General features: G+C 66.9%; 3 protein-coding genes across 3 annotated transcripts; 1 reads left to right on the forward strand and 2 right to left on the reverse strand.

Annotated features, from left to right (window-relative positions):
• Positions 1-809: 809 nt before the first annotated feature.
• On the reverse strand, positions 810-3,449 carry SSR4 (signal sequence receptor subunit 4). Its single transcript, XM_068998273.1, has 6 exons — positions 3,348-3,449; positions 2,707-2,825; positions 2,540-2,614; positions 1,895-1,984; positions 1,742-1,807; positions 810-954 (listed from the first exon to the last, which is right to left on the reverse strand). Exons 1-6 carry the CDS (start codon positions 3,406-3,408, stop codon positions 850-852), a joined length of 516 nt encoding a protein of 171 aa, XP_068854374.1. The 5' UTR covers positions 3,409-3,449; the 3' UTR covers positions 810-849.
• Positions 3,450-3,667: 218 nt separating this feature from the next.
• On the forward strand, positions 3,668-12,577 carry IDH3G (isocitrate dehydrogenase (NAD(+)) 3 non-catalytic subunit gamma). The gene is made up of 13 exons (XM_068998277.1): positions 3,668-4,136; positions 4,837-4,893; positions 5,174-5,185; positions 5,607-5,704; positions 6,170-6,282; positions 6,375-6,435; positions 6,552-6,684; positions 7,853-7,986; positions 9,515-9,617; positions 9,710-9,856; positions 10,595-10,689; positions 11,378-11,438; positions 11,538-12,577. The coding sequence occupies exons 1-13, from the start codon at positions 4,074-4,076 to the stop codon at positions 11,616-11,618; spliced, it is 1,158 nt and encodes a 385-aa protein (XP_068854378.1). The 5' UTR covers positions 3,668-4,073; the 3' UTR covers positions 11,619-12,577.
• Positions 12,578-12,619: 42 nt separating this feature from the next.
• On the reverse strand, positions 12,620-19,878 carry SRPK3 (SRSF protein kinase 3). The gene is made up of 15 exons (XM_068998127.1): positions 19,853-19,878; positions 19,595-19,713; positions 19,410-19,518; positions 19,222-19,309; positions 19,059-19,146; positions 18,846-18,952; positions 18,289-18,448; positions 17,695-17,720; positions 16,561-16,696; positions 15,730-15,975; positions 15,299-15,399; positions 14,836-14,943; positions 13,915-13,984; positions 13,437-13,529; positions 12,620-12,826 (listed from the first exon to the last, which is right to left on the reverse strand). The coding sequence occupies exons 1-15, from the start codon at positions 19,876-19,878 to the stop codon at positions 12,642-12,644; spliced, it is 1,662 nt and encodes a 553-aa protein (XP_068854228.1). The 3' UTR covers positions 12,620-12,641.
• Between the last annotated feature and the right edge of the window lie 1,494 nt (positions 19,879-21,372).

Raw genomic sequence — 21,372 nt, forward strand, 5'->3', positions numbered from 1 at the left:
CGATTTCGGGGGGGTAACAGGGACCCTCCCCCCCTCAAATATCTGGGAACCCCGGGGTGGGGCTGAGCCCCCCCCTATATTGGGGTCACCTTAGGGAAGAGACCCCAAAAATTGGGGGGGGGGCGGAGAGAAAAGGACCCAAACACTTGGGGACCTCCTGTGGGTGTTGGGGACCCCCCCTGGGACCCCCCCCCCGCATTTCCGGGCCCCTCCCACCGTTTGTGGGGGAGGGGGGGGGGGATTTGGAACTGTGGCCCCCCCCTCCCCATTCCCGGCAATCAGGGCCTTGGAATTCCGGGAATTTCGCCCCCACCCCTTCCCAAGGGCCCCCCAAAATCACCCCGGCCCCCCCTCCCTGCGGTGACGTCACGGAGGGGGCGGGTCTGACGTCATCAGGGCGCGGGCGGGGGGGGGGGGAGAACCAAAACAAACAGAGGGGAGCCTCCCCCCCCTCCCCCCATCCCAATTCGTTGGGAATTTGGGGGGACCCCCACTCTCCCCTCCCCCCCAGGAATTAAAGGATGGACATGCCCCCTCGAGACCCCCAATTTGGGGGGACACCTTTATTGGGGTACAGGGGGGCGGGGAGGGATTGGGGCACCTCCCAACCCCCCCCCCCCCAATTTTAGGGTCTCCACTCACTCCTCCCCCTCCCCCCCCCCCCCCCAATTTGGGGGGGGTCACCCCTGAGCGGCGCCGTTCCCTCTCAGGGCGCTCCTCCCCCCACCCCGCAAATTTGGGATGGGGGGTGGGAATTTTAGGGGTGCCCCATCCCCCCCCTCCCTCAGGAGCTGAGAACCCCCTGGGGGGGCGTTTTTGGGGTTGTTTTTGGGGTTTTTGGGGTTTTTTTTAGGCCTGGATGCTGCTCTTGGTGCTGAAGGCCAAGTAATAAACCACGAGCCCGATGGCCGCTGCCACCACCTCCGTGGACACCCAGGGCCCGTTCCAGGCGCCCTGGGGGGGAATTTGGGGGTCACCGGAGCACCCCAAAACCCCCCGGACCCCTCCCCACTCCCACTGAGCCCCCCCCAAAATCCCCCGAACCCCGCAGGGCTCTGGAGCTCCCCGAAATGCACCCCCCGGTGTCTCGGTGCTGGGTTATTGAATTCTTGCAGGGTCCCAAAATTTTAGTGGGGTAATCGAAAAAGGGAGACCCCAAAAAAGGAGATCCCAAAAAATTCCAGCTCTGCTTTTCAAAGCCCTGGGACAGCCCAAAATCCTGGTGTGACCCCCCCCCCCAAAAATGGCCTGGGACACCCCAAAAGCCCTGTTTGGCTTCTTAAAGCCCTGGGATCCCCCCCAAAATCCTGGTGTCATCACCCCAAAATCCTGGTGGGACGCCCTTGAGAGCTACAGGACACCCCAAAATCTCAGGGTGGCATCCCAAAATTCCTGGCTCATCCCACAAAATCCCTGGGGAACCCCAAAGTTCTTGTGGCACACCCCTAAAAAAAGCCAGGCTAGCCTCAAAATCTGGGGCAACCCCAAAACCGCAGCAGCACCTTCCCTAAAAACTCGGGGACACCCCAAAATCCCCCTCCCCCCCAAAAACAACCACGATACCCCAAAGTCGCCCCTCAGAGCCACCACGGCCACCCCAGGACCTTCCAACACCCCCAAATCCCCCGAATTTCCCCCCAAACCCCACATGGCCTCTCCACCCTCCCCCAAACTCGAGGTGGGGACCCCCCAAAACCCCCCCAAATTCGCGTGGACCCCCCAAAAATCCCCCCAAACCCACCCGGTGGTCGACGTTGACGGTGAAGAGGGGCCGGATCCGGGACACGTCCTCGTTGTTCCGCTGGGCCTGGGGAGGCCAGGAGGGGTCAGGGAGGATTTGGGGGGTTCATGGGGGGTCCTGAGAGCCTCCCAAAATTTGGGGAGGGGTCCTCACCTTGCGCAGGGCGCTGTAGGATTCCTCATCAAAGAACTTCACCTCGTAGGTGCCCGACTGGGCCTGGCGGTGCTCCAGGCTCCACGACACCTGGGGGGAGGGGAATGGGACAAGGGGGGGTTTGGGACCACCGGGACCCCGCCCTAAACTCACCTGAGACCCCCGGAGCTGCCCAAAACTCTCCTCAGAACCCCCCACCCACCTGAGCCCCCTCAAACCCTTCCAGAAACCCCCACTCACCAGAATCCCCCCCCAATCGACCCCCCCACGCTCACCTGAACCCCCAAACCGACTCCCCCAGCCCCTCCCAGGGTCCCCCCACCCACCTGAGCCCCCAAAGCAACCCCGCCCCACTCACCTGAACCCCTCAGAACCTTCCCCACCCACCTGAACCCACCCAGAAACCCCCCCCACTCACCTGAATCCCCCCCAAGCTCACCTGAACCCCCAAACCAACTCCCCCAGCCCCTCCCTGAGTCCCCCCACCCACCTGAGCTGCCCAGAACCCCTCCTGGAACCACCCCCAGCTCAACCCCATTAGACCCTGCCAGGGACCCCCCCCAGTCCCTCGAAGCCCCCCAGCCCCACCTGAGCCCCCCAGCCCCACCTGAGCCCCCCAGGCTCACCTGAGCCCCCCAGGCTCACCTGGTACCTGCCCACGTCCTGCCCGCGGGTCACCGGGAACTGCTTCCCGTTCACATCGGCGTAAAGAGCCACGTTCTGCGGGGGAGGGGGCGCTCAGCGGGGGCCGGGAGGGGTCTGGGGGTCCCTCACACGCCCCCCTCCCCCTCCCCACCCCGCGGGGGTCTCACCTGGGCGCCGTTTTTGCAGACCAGGGAAATCTCCACCACGAAGACGCTCTCGGAGGCGATGACGGCGTCCGAGGTGGTGTAATAGGAGGGGGCGATGGTGGGCTCGGGGCACGGCTCGCCTGGGGAGGGGGCGGCAGGGACCCCCCCTCAGCACCCGCAGGGACTCGGGACTGACCCCCAAGAGACCCCCGGGCCCCGCAATGGGGCCCCGATGTCCCGAGGTGGCTCCGAACCCCGCCTTAAAACATCGCCGCGCTCAGCTGAGCCCCCCGAAACACCCCCAGAGACCCCCCCGACCCCCCCTCACCCGGGCCTCCCAAATTCTCCCCCCAAAACCCACCTGAGCCGCCCATGGGCCCCAATGCCCCGGGACCCCGCACTCCCAGGGGATCCCCAATGGGCCCCCAGCTCCCCTGGGGTCCCCCCACAGACCTCACCGGCCCCGGGACCCCCCTCAAGGGACCCCCGGTCCCCTCCGGCCCTCACAGACCCCGCGGGCCCCTCACCGGCCCCGACCCCCGCCACCCCCAAAGGACCCCCTCGGTCCTCACGGACTCCGAGACCCCTCACAGCCCTCACGGGCCGCGGGGCCCCTCCATAAGACCCCGTTCCCCCTCACAGGACCCCCCTTTCCCCCGTACCCGCGGCCCCGGACGCCGCCAGCAGCAGCAGCAGCAGCGGGAGCGCCCCGGCACCCGCCATGATCGGCCGCGCGCACCCGCCCTCCGGCCCCGCCCCCGCGGCAAGCAGCCAATCAGCGCCGCCACGCGGCGCCGGAAAACCAATCAGAGATTGGAGGCGGGACTCCCGCGCGCCCGCCGACCAATGGGGAGCGAGCGCGCCGCCTGGCCTGTGAGCGACGTGGCCCGCGGTGGAGGCGGCGGGGCGGGGCCGAGGGGAGATGAGGGCGCGGCCAAGGCGACAGGGGCGGGGCAAAGCCGCGCATGCGCAGCGGCCCCGCCGGTAAAATGGCGGCCGCGCCTCTTGTGGCGCCGGAGGCGGAGTCACGAGAGGCGGGGCCGCGCCCGGCGCATGCACAGGTCTCGGCGTTGCCATAGCGACGGCTGTGGGGCGGTGGCTGCCGTTCTCCCCCTTCGTTATCAGTTGTGGGGTGTTTTGTTCTCCCTCAAAGTGAAGCGCGGCTGGGGAAAGGTCTCCGCGCTGAGGCGTCGCCGCTCCGGGACAAAACGGCTTAGGCGGCACCGCCTTTCCCGCGCCGCGAGGCCTCGCTCCGCCGCCACTCCCAGGCACAAAATGGCCGCCGCGGCGTGAGGGAACTCTCGCGAGGTTTCAAACCCATCGCCCTATCTCCGCGCGTGGGCGGCGCCGAGATCTCGCGAGAGCTTGCGCCGCCGGGGGGGAGCATCATGGCGGCGGCATTGACAGCGGCGCGACGGCGCCTGTTGCGGGCCGCGCTGCGGCCGCAGGCGGTGAGTGACCAACCAGAGCCCAGTCCGCCACACCGGGGACCCCACCCACGCCGGTTTCCGCCGGTTCCCGCCGGTCCCCGCCGCACCGGCGGCGCGTGATCGGCTGGTGCGCGCGCTGAGGCGGGGCGCGCGCCCTCACGGGGGGAGGGGCTAGAAAGCGGCGGACCGGGCTCTGATTGGCTCCTGAGGGGATGTGGCCCTGGTTCGCGGGTGCTGATTGGCTGGGCCTCGCCGGGTGGGCGGGACCGGGCTGCGCTTGGCGCTGTGATTGGCTGACATTTCCTGGGGGGGGGTCGCAAAATGGGGGGGCCGGGGGCGCGTCCCGGGTGGGAAATGCCCTCGAGTGACCCCCGGGGCCAATGTGGAGCTTAATTAGATAAGCTTAATTACGGTTTTTGCATTAATGAGGCATTTGGGGAGAGGTCCTGGATCATGGAGGGGTCCTGGGGGTGCTCCTGCGCTGTTTTGGGGAGGGGGGTTTGGGATCTTTGGAGGGGGGGCGGGGGCCCTTTGGGCGGGGAGCACCTGAGACCCTTGGGAGAAGTGGGGGAGGGTCCTTGGGGAAGGGTCGGGGGTCCCTGGAAGGGGCTGGGTCCTTTTGGGGGGGCAGTTCTGGGTCTCGTGGGGGGGTTGGGTTCTTTGGGGGGGTCTGTGGGGGTCTGGGGACCCCCCCTCACCCACGGGACCCCTCCCCTTCCAGGTGTGGATTCCCCAGGCCGGGATTTCCCACGATGCCGAACGGCTCCACCTCCCCCCCGTGAGTGCCCCCTCCCCCCCAAAACCCCTCCAACACCTGGGGGGCCTCACGGGGACCCCCTGACCTGCGCTGGGGGGTCCCCACCCCCTTTCTCCCCCTCTTGGGGGGGTTTGGTGGCAGCTCCCCCACCCCCCCTTAACTGGGGGTGGCTCTGAGCGCCACATTTTGGGGCGGGGGGGCTCCTGGCTGGGGTTTGGGGCTTGTTTGAGGGGAATTTTGGGGGGGTCCTGACCCCCCCAGCTCTGCCCGTCACTAACGGCCCCATTTTCTCCCCCCACAGCAACGCAGCATCGTGAGTACCCCAAAAATCATCGGGATGGGGGGGGCTTGAAAACACAAGGGGGGGCCCCAAAAACCATTGGAGGGGCCCCAAAAAGCGTCGGAGAATCCCAAAAACCAGCGGGGGGGGGGGGGTCCAAAAAATTACTGAGAGGCCCCAAAAACCACCCAGGGAAGCCCCAAAAATCACTGAGGGAGACCCCAAAAACCACGTGGGGGGGCCCCAGAAACACCAGGGGGGGTGGGGGGATCCCCAAAAATCCCTGGGTGGGGGTGAGGGGGGGGGGATAAATGGGGCTCAACGTTGGGGGGTGGGGGATGCCGGGATTGGGAAGATGGGGGAAGGAGGGGGGGGTGGGGACAGAAGGAGGGGCTTTGGGGGGGTGGGGACCCCCAATGCTGAGCCCGACCCCCCCCTCCCGGTGTCCCCACAGCCCCCCCCCGCCAAGTACGGGGGACGCCACACGGTGACGCTGATCCCGGGCGACGGCATCGGCCCCGAGCTGATGCTGCACGTCAAGGAGGTCTTCAGGTGGGGACCCCCCACCCTTTTTGGGGACCCCCGCCCCCCCTGAGGATGGGAGGGGACGTGGGGGGGGGATTTTGGGGTGCGGGGTGAGAGGGGGGGTTTTGGGGTGAGCAGGACTTGGGGGTCCAGGGTTTGGGGGCTTTGAGGGTTTTTGGGGTGCAGGGTTGGGGGGGTTTGGGGGATTTTGGGGTGTGGGGTTTGGGGGAGTGGGGGATTTGTGGGAGGTGGGGCTTGGGGGGGGATTTGGGGGTTTTTGGGGTGCAGGGTCGCGGGGATTTGGGGTTTTTGGGATCGGGGGATTTGGCGTCACTCATGGGGCAGCAGCAGCAGCAAAGGGGGGGATTTGGGAGTTTTTGGGGTGTAGGATGAGGTTTTGGGGTTTTTTTTTGCAGGATTTTGGAGTTTTTGGGGGTGGGGGGGATTTGGGGTCACTCATAGGGGGACATCCATGACCTCCTGCCCCTCCAGGCACGCCTGCGTCCCCGTGGACTTTGAGGAGGTTCGGGTGAACTCGGAGGCGCCCGAGGACGACGTCCAGAACGCCATCACGGCCATCCGGCGCAACGGCGTGGCCCTCAAGGGTCAGGGACCACACCAAGAAATCCGTCAAAAGCCCCAAAATCTCCACAAAATCCCCCAAATCCTGCTCTGATCCCATTTTCCCACCTTTCAGGGAACATCGAGACCAACCACAACCTCCCCCCCAGCCACAAATCCCGGAACAACCTCATCAGGTGGGTGCTGGGAGGGGGGTGGGCACTGGGAGCACTGGGAGGCGGAGTGGGAGAAATTTCGGGGGTGGATTTGCATCTTTTTGGGGGTGGATTTGCATCTTTTTGGGCGGGAACAGGACCAGCCTGGATCTCTACGCCAACGTGATCCACTGCCAGAGCCTGCCCGGGGTGGAGACGCGGCACCGCGACATCGACATCCTCATCGTCAGGGAGAACACCGAGGGCGAGTACAGCTCCCTGGAGCACGAGGTGGGCACGGAAACCCCCCCAAAAACCCCCCAAACCCCCCCAAAAAGCACCGGGGGGGAGAGGGGCCGTGGCCTGGCCACGCCCACCTGGGCCACACCCCAACACGCCCACTCAGGTTATTCCTTCTGACCCTGTGTGGGCCACGCCCCCCAGGTGAAAGGGACTCCCCAGGTGGGTCCTGCCTTGGCCACGCCCCCGGGCAATGCCACGCCCCCTGGGCTATGCCACGCCCCCTGCCCCACCCGCTTGAGCTTGGCTCCGCCCCCTGTGCTAGCACTGGCCACACCCCCTTTTTCATAGCTCCGCCCTATTGGCTGGCCATGACCACACCCCTGAGTGAGCACCACACCCCCAAATCCAGGCCACGCCCACTTCCAGTCATTGCAACAAAGTGCTGGCCACGCCCTTCGAGGAAGCCACACCCCCTTTCCCATAGCCCCACCCCATTGGCTACCAGTGGCCACACCCCTTCCTGGGCTCCACCCCCCCAAGGCCACACCCTTGGAGGAGGCCACTCCCCCCCATCCATACTGCAGCTCCATTGGCTGGGGGTGGCCACGCCCAGGGCTGGGGCCACACCCGTGCCACACCCAAGGGCTGGGGCCACACCCAGGGCTGGGGCCACACCCAGGGGTGGGGCCACACCCAGGGCTGAGGCCACGCCCATGCCACACCCAAGGGCTGGGGCCACGCCCAGGGCTGGGGCCACACCCGTGCCACACTCAGGGCTGGGGCCACACCCAGGGCTGAGGCCACGCCCGTGCCACACCCAAGGCTGGGGCCACACCCAGGGATGGGGCCACACCCGTGCCACACCCAAGGCTGGGGCCACACCCAGGGATGGGGCCACACCCGTGCCACACCCAAGGGCTGGGGCCACACCCAGGGGTGACGCCACGCCCATGCCACACCCAAGGGCTGAGGCCACACCCAAGAGGGAGGCCACGCCCATGCCACACCCCACGGGTGGTCACAGATCCAGGGCTGTGGCCACGCCCCGCCACACCCAAGAGTGATGTCACGCCCAAGGGTGATGCCACACCCGTGCCATGCCCAAGGGTGATGCCACACCTGAGGATGAGGCCACACCCCTGCCACACCCCAGAACTGAGACCCCGCCCCCGCCACGCCCGTGCCCCGCCCGTGCCACGCCCGCGTGCCCCCGCAGAGCGTGGCGGGGGTGGTGGAGAGCCTCAAGATCATCACGGCCGGCCGCTCGCGCCGCATCGCCCACTACGCCTTCGGGCTGGCCCGCGCCGCCGCCCGGCGCAGCGTCACCGCCGTGCACAAGGCCAACATCATGTACGGGGGGCTGGGGGTCCCGGGGGGGTCCCAGGGGGGTCCTGGGGGGGTTCAGAGGTGTTCTGGGGGTGTTTCGGGGGGTTCTTGGCGCGTTTCAGGTGTCTTGGTGGTGGGGCTGGGGGTGGTCGGGGTGCTGGGGGGAGGCTGGAGGTGTCCTAGGGGTTCTTGGGGGGGTTTTGGGGGTCCTTGAGGGGTTTTGGGGGGATCTTTGGGGTATCTGAGGGGAGGTGCTGCCTTCGGCACAGCCTATAGGACAGCGAGGGAGGGGTTTTCTTGGGTTTTGGGGGGTGCTAGGGGGTCTTGGGGGAGATTTGGGGGGGTCTCGAGGTAGTGCCGGGGGTCCTAGAGGGGAGCTGGGGTTTTTTTAGGGGTCCTGGGGGGGTTCTGGAGGTGTTTTGAGGGTTCCTGGGGGGCTTTTGGGGGTCCTAGGGGAAGCCTGGGGATGTTTTGGGGGGTCCTGGGGGTCTTGAGGGGGGTTCTGGGGGTGCTGAGGGTTTTGAGGGAGGGTGTTGGGGTGTCCCAGAGGTGTTTAGGGAGGCCTGGGGGGAGTTGGGGGGGGTCCCAGGGGTATCCCAGATTTTTCGGGGGGGTCAATCCCACTGAACCCACTCCCTCGCCCCACAGGAAATTGGGGGATGGGCTGCAGGGGCTCCCAGGGCTATCCTGGATTTTCTTGGGGGGGGGGGTGGGATCCCAGAGGTATCCTGGATTTTTTGGGGGCAATCCAGGGGCTATCCCGGATTCTTTTGGGGTGGATCCTGGGGCTATCCTGGACTTTTTGGTGGAGAACATCCCTGGGGTTACACCAGATTTTTTGGGGGCGATCCCGGGGATATCCCAGATGTTTTTGGGGGCGATCCCGGGGCTATCCCAGATGTTTTTGGGGGCTATCCCAGGGCTATCCCGGATTTTTTTGGGGGGGAATCCGGGGGATATGCCGGATTTTTTGGTGGCGGTCTCGGGGCTATCCCGGATTATTTTGGGGGCGATCTCGGGGCTATCCTGGATTTTTTGGGGGGGGGAGATCCCAAGGCTATCCTGTATGTTTTTGGGGGCGATGCCGGGGCCATCCCGGATGTTTTTGGGGGCGATGCCGGGGCTATCCCGGATTTTTTTGGGGGCGATCCCGGGGCTATCCCGGATATTTTTTGGGGAGATCCCGGGGCTATCCCGGATATTTTTGGGGGTGATCCCGGGGCTATCCCGGATTTTTTTGGGGGCGTTCCCGGGGCTATCCCGGATTTTTTTGGGGGCGATCCCGGGGCTATCCCGGATATTTTTTGGGGAGATCCCGGGGCTATCCCGGATATTTTTGGGGGTGATCCCGGGGCTATCCCGGATTTTTTTGGGGGCGATCCCGGGGCTATCCCGGATATTTTTTGGGGAGATCCCGGGGCTATCCCGGATATTTTTGGGGGAGATCCCGGGGCTATCCCGGATATTTTTGGGGGTGATCCCGGGGCTATCCCGGATTTTTTTGGGGGCGTTCCCGGGGCTATCCCGCCTTTCCCGGGGCTGTCACCCGCAGGAAGCTGGGGGACGGGCTGTTCCTGCAGTGCTGCCAGGAAGTGGCGGCCGAGTACCCCGAGATCACGTTCCGCAGCATGATCGTGGACAACACCACCATGCAGGTCTGCCCATCCCCCCCTCCCTGCCCTCCCCCCGCGGCTCCCAGTGCTCCCAGTGCTCCCAGTAACCCCCCCTGCCCCCCCCCGGTGCCCAGCTGGTGTCGCGGCCGCAGCAGTTCGACGTGATGGTGATGCCCAACCTCTACGGGAACATCGTCAACAACGTCTGCGCCGGGCTCGTGGGGGGGCCCGGCCTCGTGCCCGGCGCCAACTACGGCCACGACTACGCCGTGTTCGAGACCGTGGGTCCGGGGGGGTCTGGGGGGGTCTGGAGGGGTCCTGGGGGGGTCCTGGGGGGGTTTAGGACACGGGGACGGCCAGCACGGGGTCACTGGGAGCACTGGTGAGGGGAGCCGGGCTCGTTCCCAGCGTCAGTCACGCCATGTGTGAGGCTGGGGGGCCTGGGGGGTTTTGGGGGAGTGCAGAGGGGCACTGGGAGCACTGGGGGGGACTGGGAGGGCTGGGGGAGGGGCCCGGTCTTGGTCCTGGCACCTATTGGTGGTCATGACTACGCTGTGTAGGAGACCATGGGTCTGGGGGGGGGGGGGTTTTGGGGGAGTTCAGAGGGGCACTGGGAGCACTGGGAGGGCACTGGGACGTTACTGGTGGGGTTGGGGAGGACACTGGGAGCACTGGGAGGACACTGGGACGTTACTGGTGGGACTAGGGAGGACACTGGGATGTTACTGGTGAGGCTGGGGAGGGCACTGGGAGCACTGGGAGGGCACTGGGATGTTACTGGAGGGGCACTGGGAGCACTGGGAGGGCACTGAGACGTTACTGGTGGTGCTGGGGGGACACTGGGAGCACTGGGAGGGCACTGGGACATTACTGGTGGGACCGGAGCTGCTGGTGACAGGAGGGGCTGGGGGATTCGACAGCTCTGGGAAGGGGCTGGGGGGTCTCGTGGTGTACTGGGAGCACTGGGGGGGACTGGGAGCAACCCGGGGGGGGTTCCTGAGGGGCCGTGTCCCCCCCAGGCCACGCGGAACACCGGGAAGAGCATCGCCAACCGCAACATCGCCAACCCCACGGCCGCGCTGCTGGCAGCCTGCATGATGCTGGACCACCTGCGGTGGGCAGGGCTGGGGCACACCTGGGGGGCGGGGCACACCTGGGGGGCTGGGGCACACCTGGGGGGCTGGGGCACACCTTGGAGGAGTGGGACAGGGGGCGGGGCACACCTGGGGGGCGGGGCAGGGGCTGGGCACACCTCGGGGGGCAGGGCACACCTGAGGGGCGGGGCAGGGTGTGGGGCACACCTGGGAGGGGCAGGGCACACCTGGGGGCTGGGGCATGGGGTGGGGCACACCTCGGGGGGGGGGGTGCACCTGGGAGGGGCGGGGCAGGGGGCGGGGCACACCTGGGAGGGGCAGGGCAGAGAGTGGGGCATACCTGGGAGAGGTGGGGCACACCTCGGGGGCTGGGGCGCACCTGGGAGGGGTGGGGCAGGGGGTGGGGCACACCTGGGGGGGCAGGACACACCTGGGAGGGGCGGGGCAGGGGGTGGGGCACATCTGGGGGGCGGGGCACACCTGGGGGGGCAGGACACACCTGGGAGGGGTGGGGCAGAGTGGGGAACACCTGAGAGGGGCTGGGGTTAAAAGGGGGTGTGGCTTCCTCAGTGGGAGGGGGCGGAGCCTGATCCAGGTGTGCGGGGGGCAGGGCGGGGCCTCTGGGGGCTCACCTGGGGGGTTCCCACAGCAGCTGGGCTGGGCGTGGCTCGCTGACGCGGGCGTGGCCCGTGCTTGCCCCGCCCCCAGGCTGCACAGCCACGCCTCCACCATCCGCCAGGCCGTGCTGGCCTCGCTGGACGACCCCCGGGTAAGCCCCGCCCCCCCACCTGCCCGATGGGCGTGGTCCCGGACATGTGGGCGTGGCCACGAGCCCCGCCCTCCCTCCCCTGGCTCCGCCCTCCCGCAGACGCACACGCCGGACATCGGCGGCCAGGGCACGACCTCGGGCGCTGTCCAGAGCATCATCTCCCACCTGCCCCGCGCCTGAGCCGGACACTCGGACCCTGACGGAACCCCCCGGGACCCCAACACCCTCCAGGACACTCCCAAGACCCCAAAACACGCCTGGGAGTTCTCCAGGATCCCCCAGGACTCCTCCAAAACCACGAAACACTCCAGGGCACTGCTCCACCCCCTGTAGGACCACCCCAAATCCTCCCAGGACCCCCCACAGGACCCCAGAACACCTCCAGGACCTTCCCCTGCAGGACCCCGGCACAGTTCTGGGAGCCCTTCTAGGACCACAAGGTACCCCCAGGAGCCCAAAACACCCCCAGGACCACAAACAAGCACTCGGGACCCCAAAACATTTCTAGGACACCCCCAGGACCACGATGCACCCTCAGGACCACCAACAGACTTGCAGGACCCCGAAACACTCCCAGGACACTCCCAGAACCCCAAAAGATCCCCCGGACACTCGTACAACCCCAAAACACTTCCAGGACCCTCCTAGGACCCCAAAATGCTTCCAGGACACTCCCAGGACCCTAAAACACTTCCAGAACACTCCCAGGACCACGATGCACCCTCAGGACCACTAACAGACTTGCAGGACCCTGAAACACTTGCAGGACACTCTCAGGACCACAATGCACCCTTGGGACCCCTAACGCACTTCCAGGACCCCAAAAGACCCCCAGGACACTCCTAGGACCCCAACACACTTGCAGGACACTCTCAGGACCACAGTGCACCCTTGGGACCCCCAACACACTTCCAGGACACTCCCAGGACTCCAAAAGACCCCCAAGACACTTCTAGGACTCCAACACACTTCCAGGACACCCCCAGGACCACGATGCACCCTTGGGACCCCCAACACACTTCCAGGACACTCCCAGGACCCCAGAACACCCCTCAGGACCCTCCTAGGACCACGATGCACCCGCAGGACTCTGAGGCCCCCCAAGACCCCCAATAAAAACCCCAGGAGCAGCACCACGAGCCCCCCTGTGCCCCTGGTTTATTGCGGTCGGGGGCGGGGCAGCGGGTGTGGCAGTGGGCGTGGCTAGGGGCGGAGCCAGGGGTGCTGCAGGCACTGGCGGGCCGTGGCCCTGCGGGCGGGCTCGAAGGCCAGCATGGGCCGCAGGAAGCGGGCGAAGGCGGCCGCCGGCCCCCGGGGCCACTCGTACTTCTCCTGCAGCACCGCCCGCAGCCCCCAGGGCCGCAGGTGCCGGATGTGCCGCAGCTCACCTGGGGAGGGGCGGGGTCAGGGGCGGGGCCGGCGCGGGACACGTCCCCCACGGGTCACACACAGCCCTCGCTCGGGGGGAGGGGCCAGGGAAGGACACGCCCCCCCATCCCAGGGTGGGGGAAGGGTTGGCTGGCCACGCCCACTGGGTGTGGTCAGGACACGCCCCTCACATGACCCCACCCATAGCTCTGCTCTCTTCCATGTGGCCACGCCCCTTTGGGGTGTGGCACCACCTCCGCCCCTCATTTGCATGGCCCCGCCTCAACCCCCACCTGCAGGACCCCACCCCTGCCACACCCATAGTGCCACGCCCAGCCCTTAACCCCACCCCCCTCAGACCCCCACCCAGCCACACCCAGCTCTAGCCACACCCGCCGACCACACCCAGCTCTGGCCACACCCACCGACCACACCCAGCTCTGGCCACGCCCACTGACCACACCCAGCTCTGGCCTCGCCCACTGACAACGCCCAGCTATGGCCACGCCCACTGACCACGCCTAGCTATAGCCACGCCCACTGACCACACCCAGCTCTGGCCCTGCCCACCGACCACGCCCAGCTCTGGCCCCGCCCACTGACCACGCCCAGCTCTGGCCACGCCCTCACCCTTCCTGTTGAAGAACTCGCGGGAGTAGCGCCCGCCCAGGGCCACGTGCCGGGGGATCTCGCCCAGCAGCTCGATCACGTGGGCAATGTGGTCTGCGCAGGACACGCCCCTTTTAGCCACGCCCACCCCTCGCCTGCCCCCACCGCCACGTGAGTACATTGATGTGGCCACGCCCACACAGGATGGTGTGATTGGCCACACCCCCTTGGGAAATAAACCACGGCCCCTTGGCAATCCCCCAGTCCCATTGGCTGCCAGGGACCACACCCCTGCGGCGGCCACCACCCACTTTTGGCCACGCCCCTACATGCAGACCACGCCCACTTGTTGGGACCCCACCCTTGGAAGAGACCACGCCCCCTTGGCCACCACCCATTGCTATTGGCTGCCAGAGGCCCCGCCCCCGGCTCCGCCTCGTTGCTGCTGAAGCCCCTCCCCTTTGAGGCCACGCCCAGGCCACGCCCCAGCCACACCCACCCTCGTCCCGGCTGTACTCCTCCCCCGAGTGCGGCTCGAACAGGTAATCGCCGGTGGCCAGCTCGAACGCCTGCGGGGACAGCGGGCTTTGGGGGGTCTGAGGGGTGGGGGAGCCCCCCCTCACCATGGGGAGCCTCCCTTCACCATGGCAGCCATGGGGAGCCCCCCCTCACCATGGGGGTTGTGGGGAGGCCCCCCCCCCCCACTATGGGGGCCGTGGGAAGCCCCCCCTCACCATGGGGAGCCCCCCTTCACCATGGCGGCCATGGGGAGCCCCCCCTCACCATGGAAGTTGTGGGGGGCTCCCCCCTCACCATGGGGGTTGTGGGGAGCCCTTCCCTCACCATGGGGGCCGTGGAAAGCCCCCCCTCACCATGGAGGCCGTGGGGAGCCCCCCCTCACCATGGGGAACCCCTCCCTCACCATGGGGGCCGTGGGAAGCCCCCACTCATCATGGGGAGCCCCCCCTCACCATGGGGGCTGTGGGGAGCCCCCCCTCACCATGGGGAGCCCCTCCCTCACCATGGGGGCCATGGGGGGCCCCCCCTCACCATGGGGAGCCCCCCCTCACCATGGGGGCTGTGGGGAGCCCCCCCTCACCATGGGGAGCCCCTCCCTCACCATGGGGGCCATGGGGGGCCCCCCCTCACCATGGGGAGCCCCTCCCTCACCATGGGGGCCGTGGGAAGCCCCCCCTCACCATGGGGAGCCCCTCCCTCACCATGGGGGCCGTGGGAAGCCCCCCCTCGCCATGGGGAGCCCCTCCCTCACCATGGGGGCTGTGGGGAGCCCCCCCTCACCATGGGGGCCGTGGGAAGCCCCCCCCTCGCCATGGGGAGCCCCTCCCTCACCATGGGGGCTGTGGGGAGCCCCCCCTCACCATGGGGAGCCCCTCTCTCACCATGGGGAGCCCCCCCTCACCATGCAGGCCGTGCTCCAGATGTCGGCGGGGGGGCCGTACCCCGCCCCCAGCAGCACCTCCAGGGCCCGGTACTGGCGGGTCTGGATGTCCTCGGTGAAGTGTTTGTGCTGGGGGGGGCACAGGGGGTCACCCCCTGCCCTGGGGGGCCACCCCAAGAGCCCCACAACCCCCCTGAACACCCTCAAATCCCCACAATACCCCCCAAGCTTCCCCCCGGAACTCTCCTCACACCCCCAGACCCCCTAAACCCCACAAACCCCCCACAAACCCCCCCCAACCTCCCACCACACCCCCAGACCCTCCCAATCCCCCCCAAACCCACCCCTCTGCCTCCCAATCTGTCCAAACCTGCACCAGAACCACCCCAAAATCAACCCGACCCTCAAAACCTTGCCCCCAGTGCTTCTCCCAGTCCCTCCTAGTGCCCCCCAGTCCCTCCCAGTGCCCCCAGCCCCCCCTCACCACCCAGCAGCCGTTGCCCAGATCCGCGATCTTGATGCGCAGCCGGGGGGCGGAGCGGGGGTCCAGGGGGTTCTCCTGCCCCCCCGGCAGCCCCCCCTCACCTGGGAGGGGACAATGGGGACGTTGGGGGGACACTCGGGTTCCCCCTGCCCCACCACAGCCCCACCCCACAGCCCCCATTGCCTTCACACCCCCAATAGACCCCCCCCAATCCATCCCCCCCCCCAAATTGCCCCTGCAGACCCCTCCCAACCCTGAACACCTCCCAATTCCCCCTCCAGACCCCCCAACCCCAAATTGGCCCCCAAATCCACCCCCAATTGCCCCTCCGGACCCCAAATTGCCCCTCCAGACCCCCCCCAACCCCCAGTTGCCCCCCAAATCCACCCCAAATCGCCCTCCAACCTCCCCTGGTGCCCCTCCCTGCTGACCGATGGGTGTGGGGAGCCCCTCGGAGCCCCCCGAAATGAGGGAGCTGGAGGTGGGGGTGAACAGGGAGTCGGAGGCTGAGCTGGGGCTGGGGGGGCGCCGGGGGGGTCCCGTTCCCCCTCTGGAGGCGCAGGACCCCCCCGAAAATCCGTCACTGGACCCCCCCGCCGGCAGCGTGTGCACCCCTGAGGACGAGGCCCCGCTCGGGGGGCTCCCCCCAAGCTCCTCTGGGGGGTCCGGGGGAGCTTCTGCAGGAAGAAAGAGACCCTGAGACCCCCCCAAATTCACCCCAAAAACTCCCAGGTGTCCCTTAACTCCCCCCTCCCCCCCCCCCCTTTCTGGACCCCTTGTGCCGGTTAAAGGGGGATCCCCCCAACCCCCATGGGACCCCCAAAAGCAGCTGCCAGGGACTCCCAACCCCACCCAGCTGGGTCCCCAAACCATCACCAGGGTCCCCAAACCTTCCCTGGGGTCTCCCCAAGTCGTTCTTCGGGGTCCTCCCCACCCAAGACCCCCAACCCCACCCTGGGGACCCCAACTCACCTCCGGACCCCTCCCAGGACCCCAATCCACCTCTCCCCCCCCAGATGTCACAAAATTCCCCTCTCTGGGGTCCCCTCTCCTCCTTCCCAAGCCCCGGGACCCCCTTGACGTCCCCCCAGGTCCCCCCTGGCACTGACTGGGGTCCCCAGGATCCCCCAATGTCCCCCCCCAAAGCCCTGATTGGGGTCTTTGGATGTCTCCAGGACCCCCCAGTGTCTTCCCCCTGCACTGGCCGGGGTCCCTGGGTGTCCCCAGGACCCCCCGGTGCCCCCTCCCCCCCCCGCACTGACCGGGGTCGCTGGGGGTCCCCGGCCCCCCCCCGGTGTCGCGGAGCTGCTCCAGGTCCCGCAGGCGCTGGGCCAGGAGGTGCCGCTGGCGCCGCTGTCGCCGCCGCCGCCGCCGCCGCTGTGCCCGGGACAGCCGCTCCTGGGGGGGGAGGAGGGATTCTGGGGGGGTTTCCTCGATTTTGGGGGGTCCTGGGATCAGGGGACTCCCAGAACAGCCGCTCCTGGGGGGGAAGGAGGGATTCTGGGGGGGTTTCCTCGATTTTGGGGGTCCTGGGACTGGGGGGGGTCTCGGGACAGCTGCTCCTGGGGGGGGAGGAGGGATTCTGGGGGGGTTTCCTTGATTTTGGGGGGTCCTGGGATCGATGGTCCTTGATTTGGGTGGGTGCCAGGACTGGGGGATCCTCAATTTGGGGTGGCAAAGACAAGCATGAAAAACATGTGAGAGTGCACAGGCGAGCACGCACAGGTGTGCAGGGACAGGTGTGCACACACAGATGAGCATGCACAGGTGAGCACACACACACAGGTGAGCTCATACCCGCACAGGTGTGCAATGACAGAAGAGCATGCACAGGTGAGCATGCACAGGTGAGCAAACACACAGAGATGTGAGGGCACATACACACAGCCAGGTGTGAGGGCACACACACACATGCACCCAGATGAGCACACACAGGTGTGAGAGCACAGCACACACACACACACACACACAGGTGAGCACACACAGGTGAGCACACACACACAGATGTGAGGGCACATACACACACCCAGGTGTGAGGGCACACACACACCCAGGTGAGCACACACAGATGTGAAGGCGCACACACACACACACACCCCCCCAGGTAAGCACACACCCCCAGGTGAGCACACACCCCCAGGTGAGCACACCCAGGTGTGAGGGCACACACAGGTGAGCACACCCCCAGGTGTGAGGGCACACACACACACACTCCCCCAGGTGAGCACACACACACAGGTGTGAGCACACACACACAGGTGTGAGCACACACACACAGGTGAGCACACACCCCAGGTGAGCACACACACCCAGGTGTGAGGACACACACACACACCCCAGGTGAGCACACACTCCCAGGTGAGCACCCCCCGTGCGATGCCCCCCCGGTCACTCACAGGCTCCTCCTGGGGTGCCGAGCTCACTGTGGACAGACAGGACATGGAGGGGGGGCTCAGGGCTCAGCACGGCCCCCCCCAGCCCAGGTGGGGAGAAATCGGGGGGTACCTGAATTCCAGGAGGACCCCCAGACCCCAGCGGGGGCGGTCGGGGGCACCTGTGCTTTTGGGGGATCAGGAGGTACCTGCACCCCTGGGGTGGATTTTGGGGGTTACCTGCACCCCTGGAGCTCCATACACCCCTGGGGTGGATTTTGGGGGTTACCTGCACTCCTGGGGGTAGCTGTGCTGTGGGGTGAATTTTGGGGGTTACCTGCACCCCAGGATAGATTTTTTTGGGGCCCCTGCACCCGAGGGGTGAATTTTTGGGGTACCTGTGCTGTGGGGGGAGGCCCATCCCCCTGTGCCCAGGCTGCCAGGTGCCTCAGGAATGTCAGGGGGTCCCTGCACCCCAGGATAGATTTTAGGGGATCCCTGCACCCCGGGGTTAGATTTTAGGGGTCCCTGCACCCCGGGGTTGGGTTTTGGGGATCCCTGCACCCCGGGGTTGGGTTTTGGGGGTACCTGCGCTCCTGGGTTGGGTTTTGGGGGTACCTGCGCTCCTGGGGGGGCCGTCCCCCCGTGCCCAGCGCGCGGCCTCGGCCGCCAGGTGCCTCAGGAAGGGCTCTTGGACGCAGAGCAGGACGTTCTCGGGCTTGATGTCGGTGTGGATGATCTTGCACTTGGTGTGCAGGTAATCCAGGCCCTCCAGCACCTGCAATAGGGGGTCCCCAAATCGGGGAGGGGCACCCCAAATCGGGAAGGGGCACCCCAAGCAAGGGGAGGCTCCCCCAGGAGTGGGGCGAGCAGAACCGCCCCCCTCAAACCAAGCCCTGGGAGGATGTTGGGGGGTTGGGGGTGTTTGAAGGGGGAATGTGAGGATCTGGGGGGGACCACAAGGAAATTTGGGGGATTTGGGAGCTGTTTGGGGTTCCCATATGGAGCTGGGGGGGATCTGGGGGCTGTTTGGGGGTCCCATGGGGAGCTTTAGAAGGAACACATCAGGTTCCTGTGGGGTGGTGGCTGTGGGGCATTCAGAAGACTCTGGGCAGGACATTTTGGGGTCGCAGGGAGCCGGGGGGGGTTTGGGGGCACACAGGACCCCCCCTCACCTGCCTGACGATGCTCTTGACGCAGGGCAGGGGCAGCCCCTGGTAGTTGGATTTGATGATCCAGCGCAGGAGTTGGTGCCCCAGCACCTCCAGCACCATGCAAACATCTGGGGCAGGGGGGGCAGCTAAGGAGCCCCCAGACCCCTGGGACCCACCCCCACAGTGCACGGAACTCAGGGTACCCCCCCATGACCCCCACCCCCAAAAGGATACGGACACCATTGACCCCCGAAATCTTGAAGTCATCGATGAGCTGCACGATGTTCTCGCGTTTGGGGTCGCTGGGGTCGGAATCCCGGACCTGGGGGGGGGACGGGGTGGGGGTTATGGGGGTGAATTTGGGGGTCCCCGGTTTGGGGGCGCCGGGGGCACTCACACATTTCAGCAGCTTGATCTCATCCAGGGCCGTCTCGGTGTATTGGGGGGCACTTTTCACCACCTTCAGCGCCACGAAACGTTTCCTCCTGCCCGGGGCAGCCAAAAGCCAAGGGAGGCCCCCCCAGAATTCCAGGGGAGCCCCCCTCCGACCCCCCAGGAGCCCCCCCCGGGTGTCCCCGCACTCACCGGAGGTCCCAGCAGAGCCACACGGTGGAGAAGTGGCCCCAGCCCAGCTTGCGAACCACGTGGTAGCGCCCGTGGAAAAGGTCCCCGATCCGAACCGGGTAATACCCCCCTGGGGAGGGGGGAATCGTCACCCTGGGGCTCGGGGATCCCCCCCGATCCTCCCAAAAGCAGCGGGGTGTCCCCACCTTTGCAGTAATCCCGGGGGTCCTCCTGCTCCCCCTCGTCGGAGCCCAGCAGCGCCTCGGACAGCGATGGCAGCGGCGGGGGGGGGTCTGGGGACAGCTCTCCGGGGGGGCTGGGGGTCCTGGGGGGGGATGGACACACAGGCTGGGATCCCCCCGTGGCCGGGCCACCAACCCCCAGATCCCAGCGGACCCCGTATTTGCCCCCCCTCCCCAAAATCCGATCCCTTTGGGGTCTCCTCTCTGCCCCACCCCCCATACCTGGTCCCTTCGGGGGTCTCCCCCATGCTGGGGGGGGGGGTCCCAGGGTGGTCCCACGGGGGCAGAGGAGCCGGGAATGGTGCCAGGGGAGCGCTGGGAGGTCCCAGAGGCCCCCCCGGACTGGGGGGGGGGGGGCAGGTGCGGGGCATTCTGGGCCATCACCCCCCCAAAATAGAAATGACCTCAAGGCCCCCTGGCCCCGCGGGGCTAAAAATAGCCCTGGAGGGGGAGGGGAGGCCCGGAATGTGTCCCCCCCCCCCTCCCCCAAAAAGGGGCTCTGCTCGTGGGTCTCCTCCCCACTCTGGATAAGGGGCATGGGGGTGTCATGGCACCGCTGACCCCCCCTCACCTTGGGGGTGGTTTTGGTTTTTTGTCCTTTTTACGCTTTTTCCTTCTCCTGACGGGATCTGGGGGGCGGGAGGGGAGATTTGGGGGTTACAGGGGGGTCGCAGCACCACAGCTCCCCTTGTCCCCCCCCCCAGGGACTCCGTGTCCCCCCCAGCTCCAGAATCCCCCACCCCCCAACACTGAAATTTCTTCTCAGGGACCCCCGAATTCCCCCCCCAAATCCTCCAGTTTCCCCTCGGGAGCCCCCCCGGGATCCCTGGAACCCCTTCCCGGACTGGGAATCACCCCTCAGGACCCCCCAGTTGTGTCACCCCCTCACGACCCCCCCTCAGGGCACCCCCCAGCCCCGGGCCCCCCAAATTCCCCTCATCCTCCCTCCTATTTGCTCCCCCCTCCTTCCCCTCACCCTCCCCATTGCTGCTGGTCTGGGAACCGCCGCTTGCCCCTCACGACCCTTCCCCACTGCGGGACCCCCATTTTCCCCTCAAACTCCCCCTCCCCAGTGCCCCCCGAGCCCCTCCCAGGACCCTGTCCCAATATGGGACCCCCATTTTCCCCTCACGCCCCCCGCCCTCAGCACCCCCACAGTCCCAGGACCCCCATTTTCACCTCACGCTCCCCCTCCTGAGGGACCCCCGTTTTCCCCTCAGTTTTCCCCCCAGAACCCCCATTTTTCCCTCAGGATCCCCCAAACCTCAGCACTCCTCCAACCCTCAGGACCCCTCCTCAGGCTCCCCCTTCTTGGGGGACCCCTACTCTCCCCTCAGGACGCCCCTCAGACGCCATTTTGCTCTCAGGACCCCCCTCGGACCCCATTGTCCCCTCAGGATCCCCATTTTTCCCCCAGGACTCCCATTTTCCCCTCAGGACCTCCCTCAGACCCCACTTTCCCCTCAGGACCCTCCTCAGACCCCATTTTCCCCTCAGGACCCCCCTCAGACCCCATTGTCCCCTCAGGACCCCCATTGTCCCCTCAGGACCCTCCTCAGACCCCATTTTTCCCTCAGGACCCCCATTTTCCCCTCAGGACCCCCTCAGACCCCATTTTCCCCTCAGGACCCCCATTTTCCCCTCAGGACCCCCTCAGACCCCATTTTCCCCTCAGGACCCCCATTTTCCCCTCAGGACCCCCCTCAGACCCCATTTTCCCCTCAGGACCCCCATTTTCCCCT

This window comes from Aphelocoma coerulescens, chromosome 31 (genome assembly GCF_041296385.1).
Source record: "Aphelocoma coerulescens isolate FSJ_1873_10779 chromosome 31, UR_Acoe_1.0, whole genome shotgun sequence".
NCBI lineage: Eukaryota > Metazoa > Chordata > Aves > Passeriformes > Corvidae > Aphelocoma > Aphelocoma coerulescens.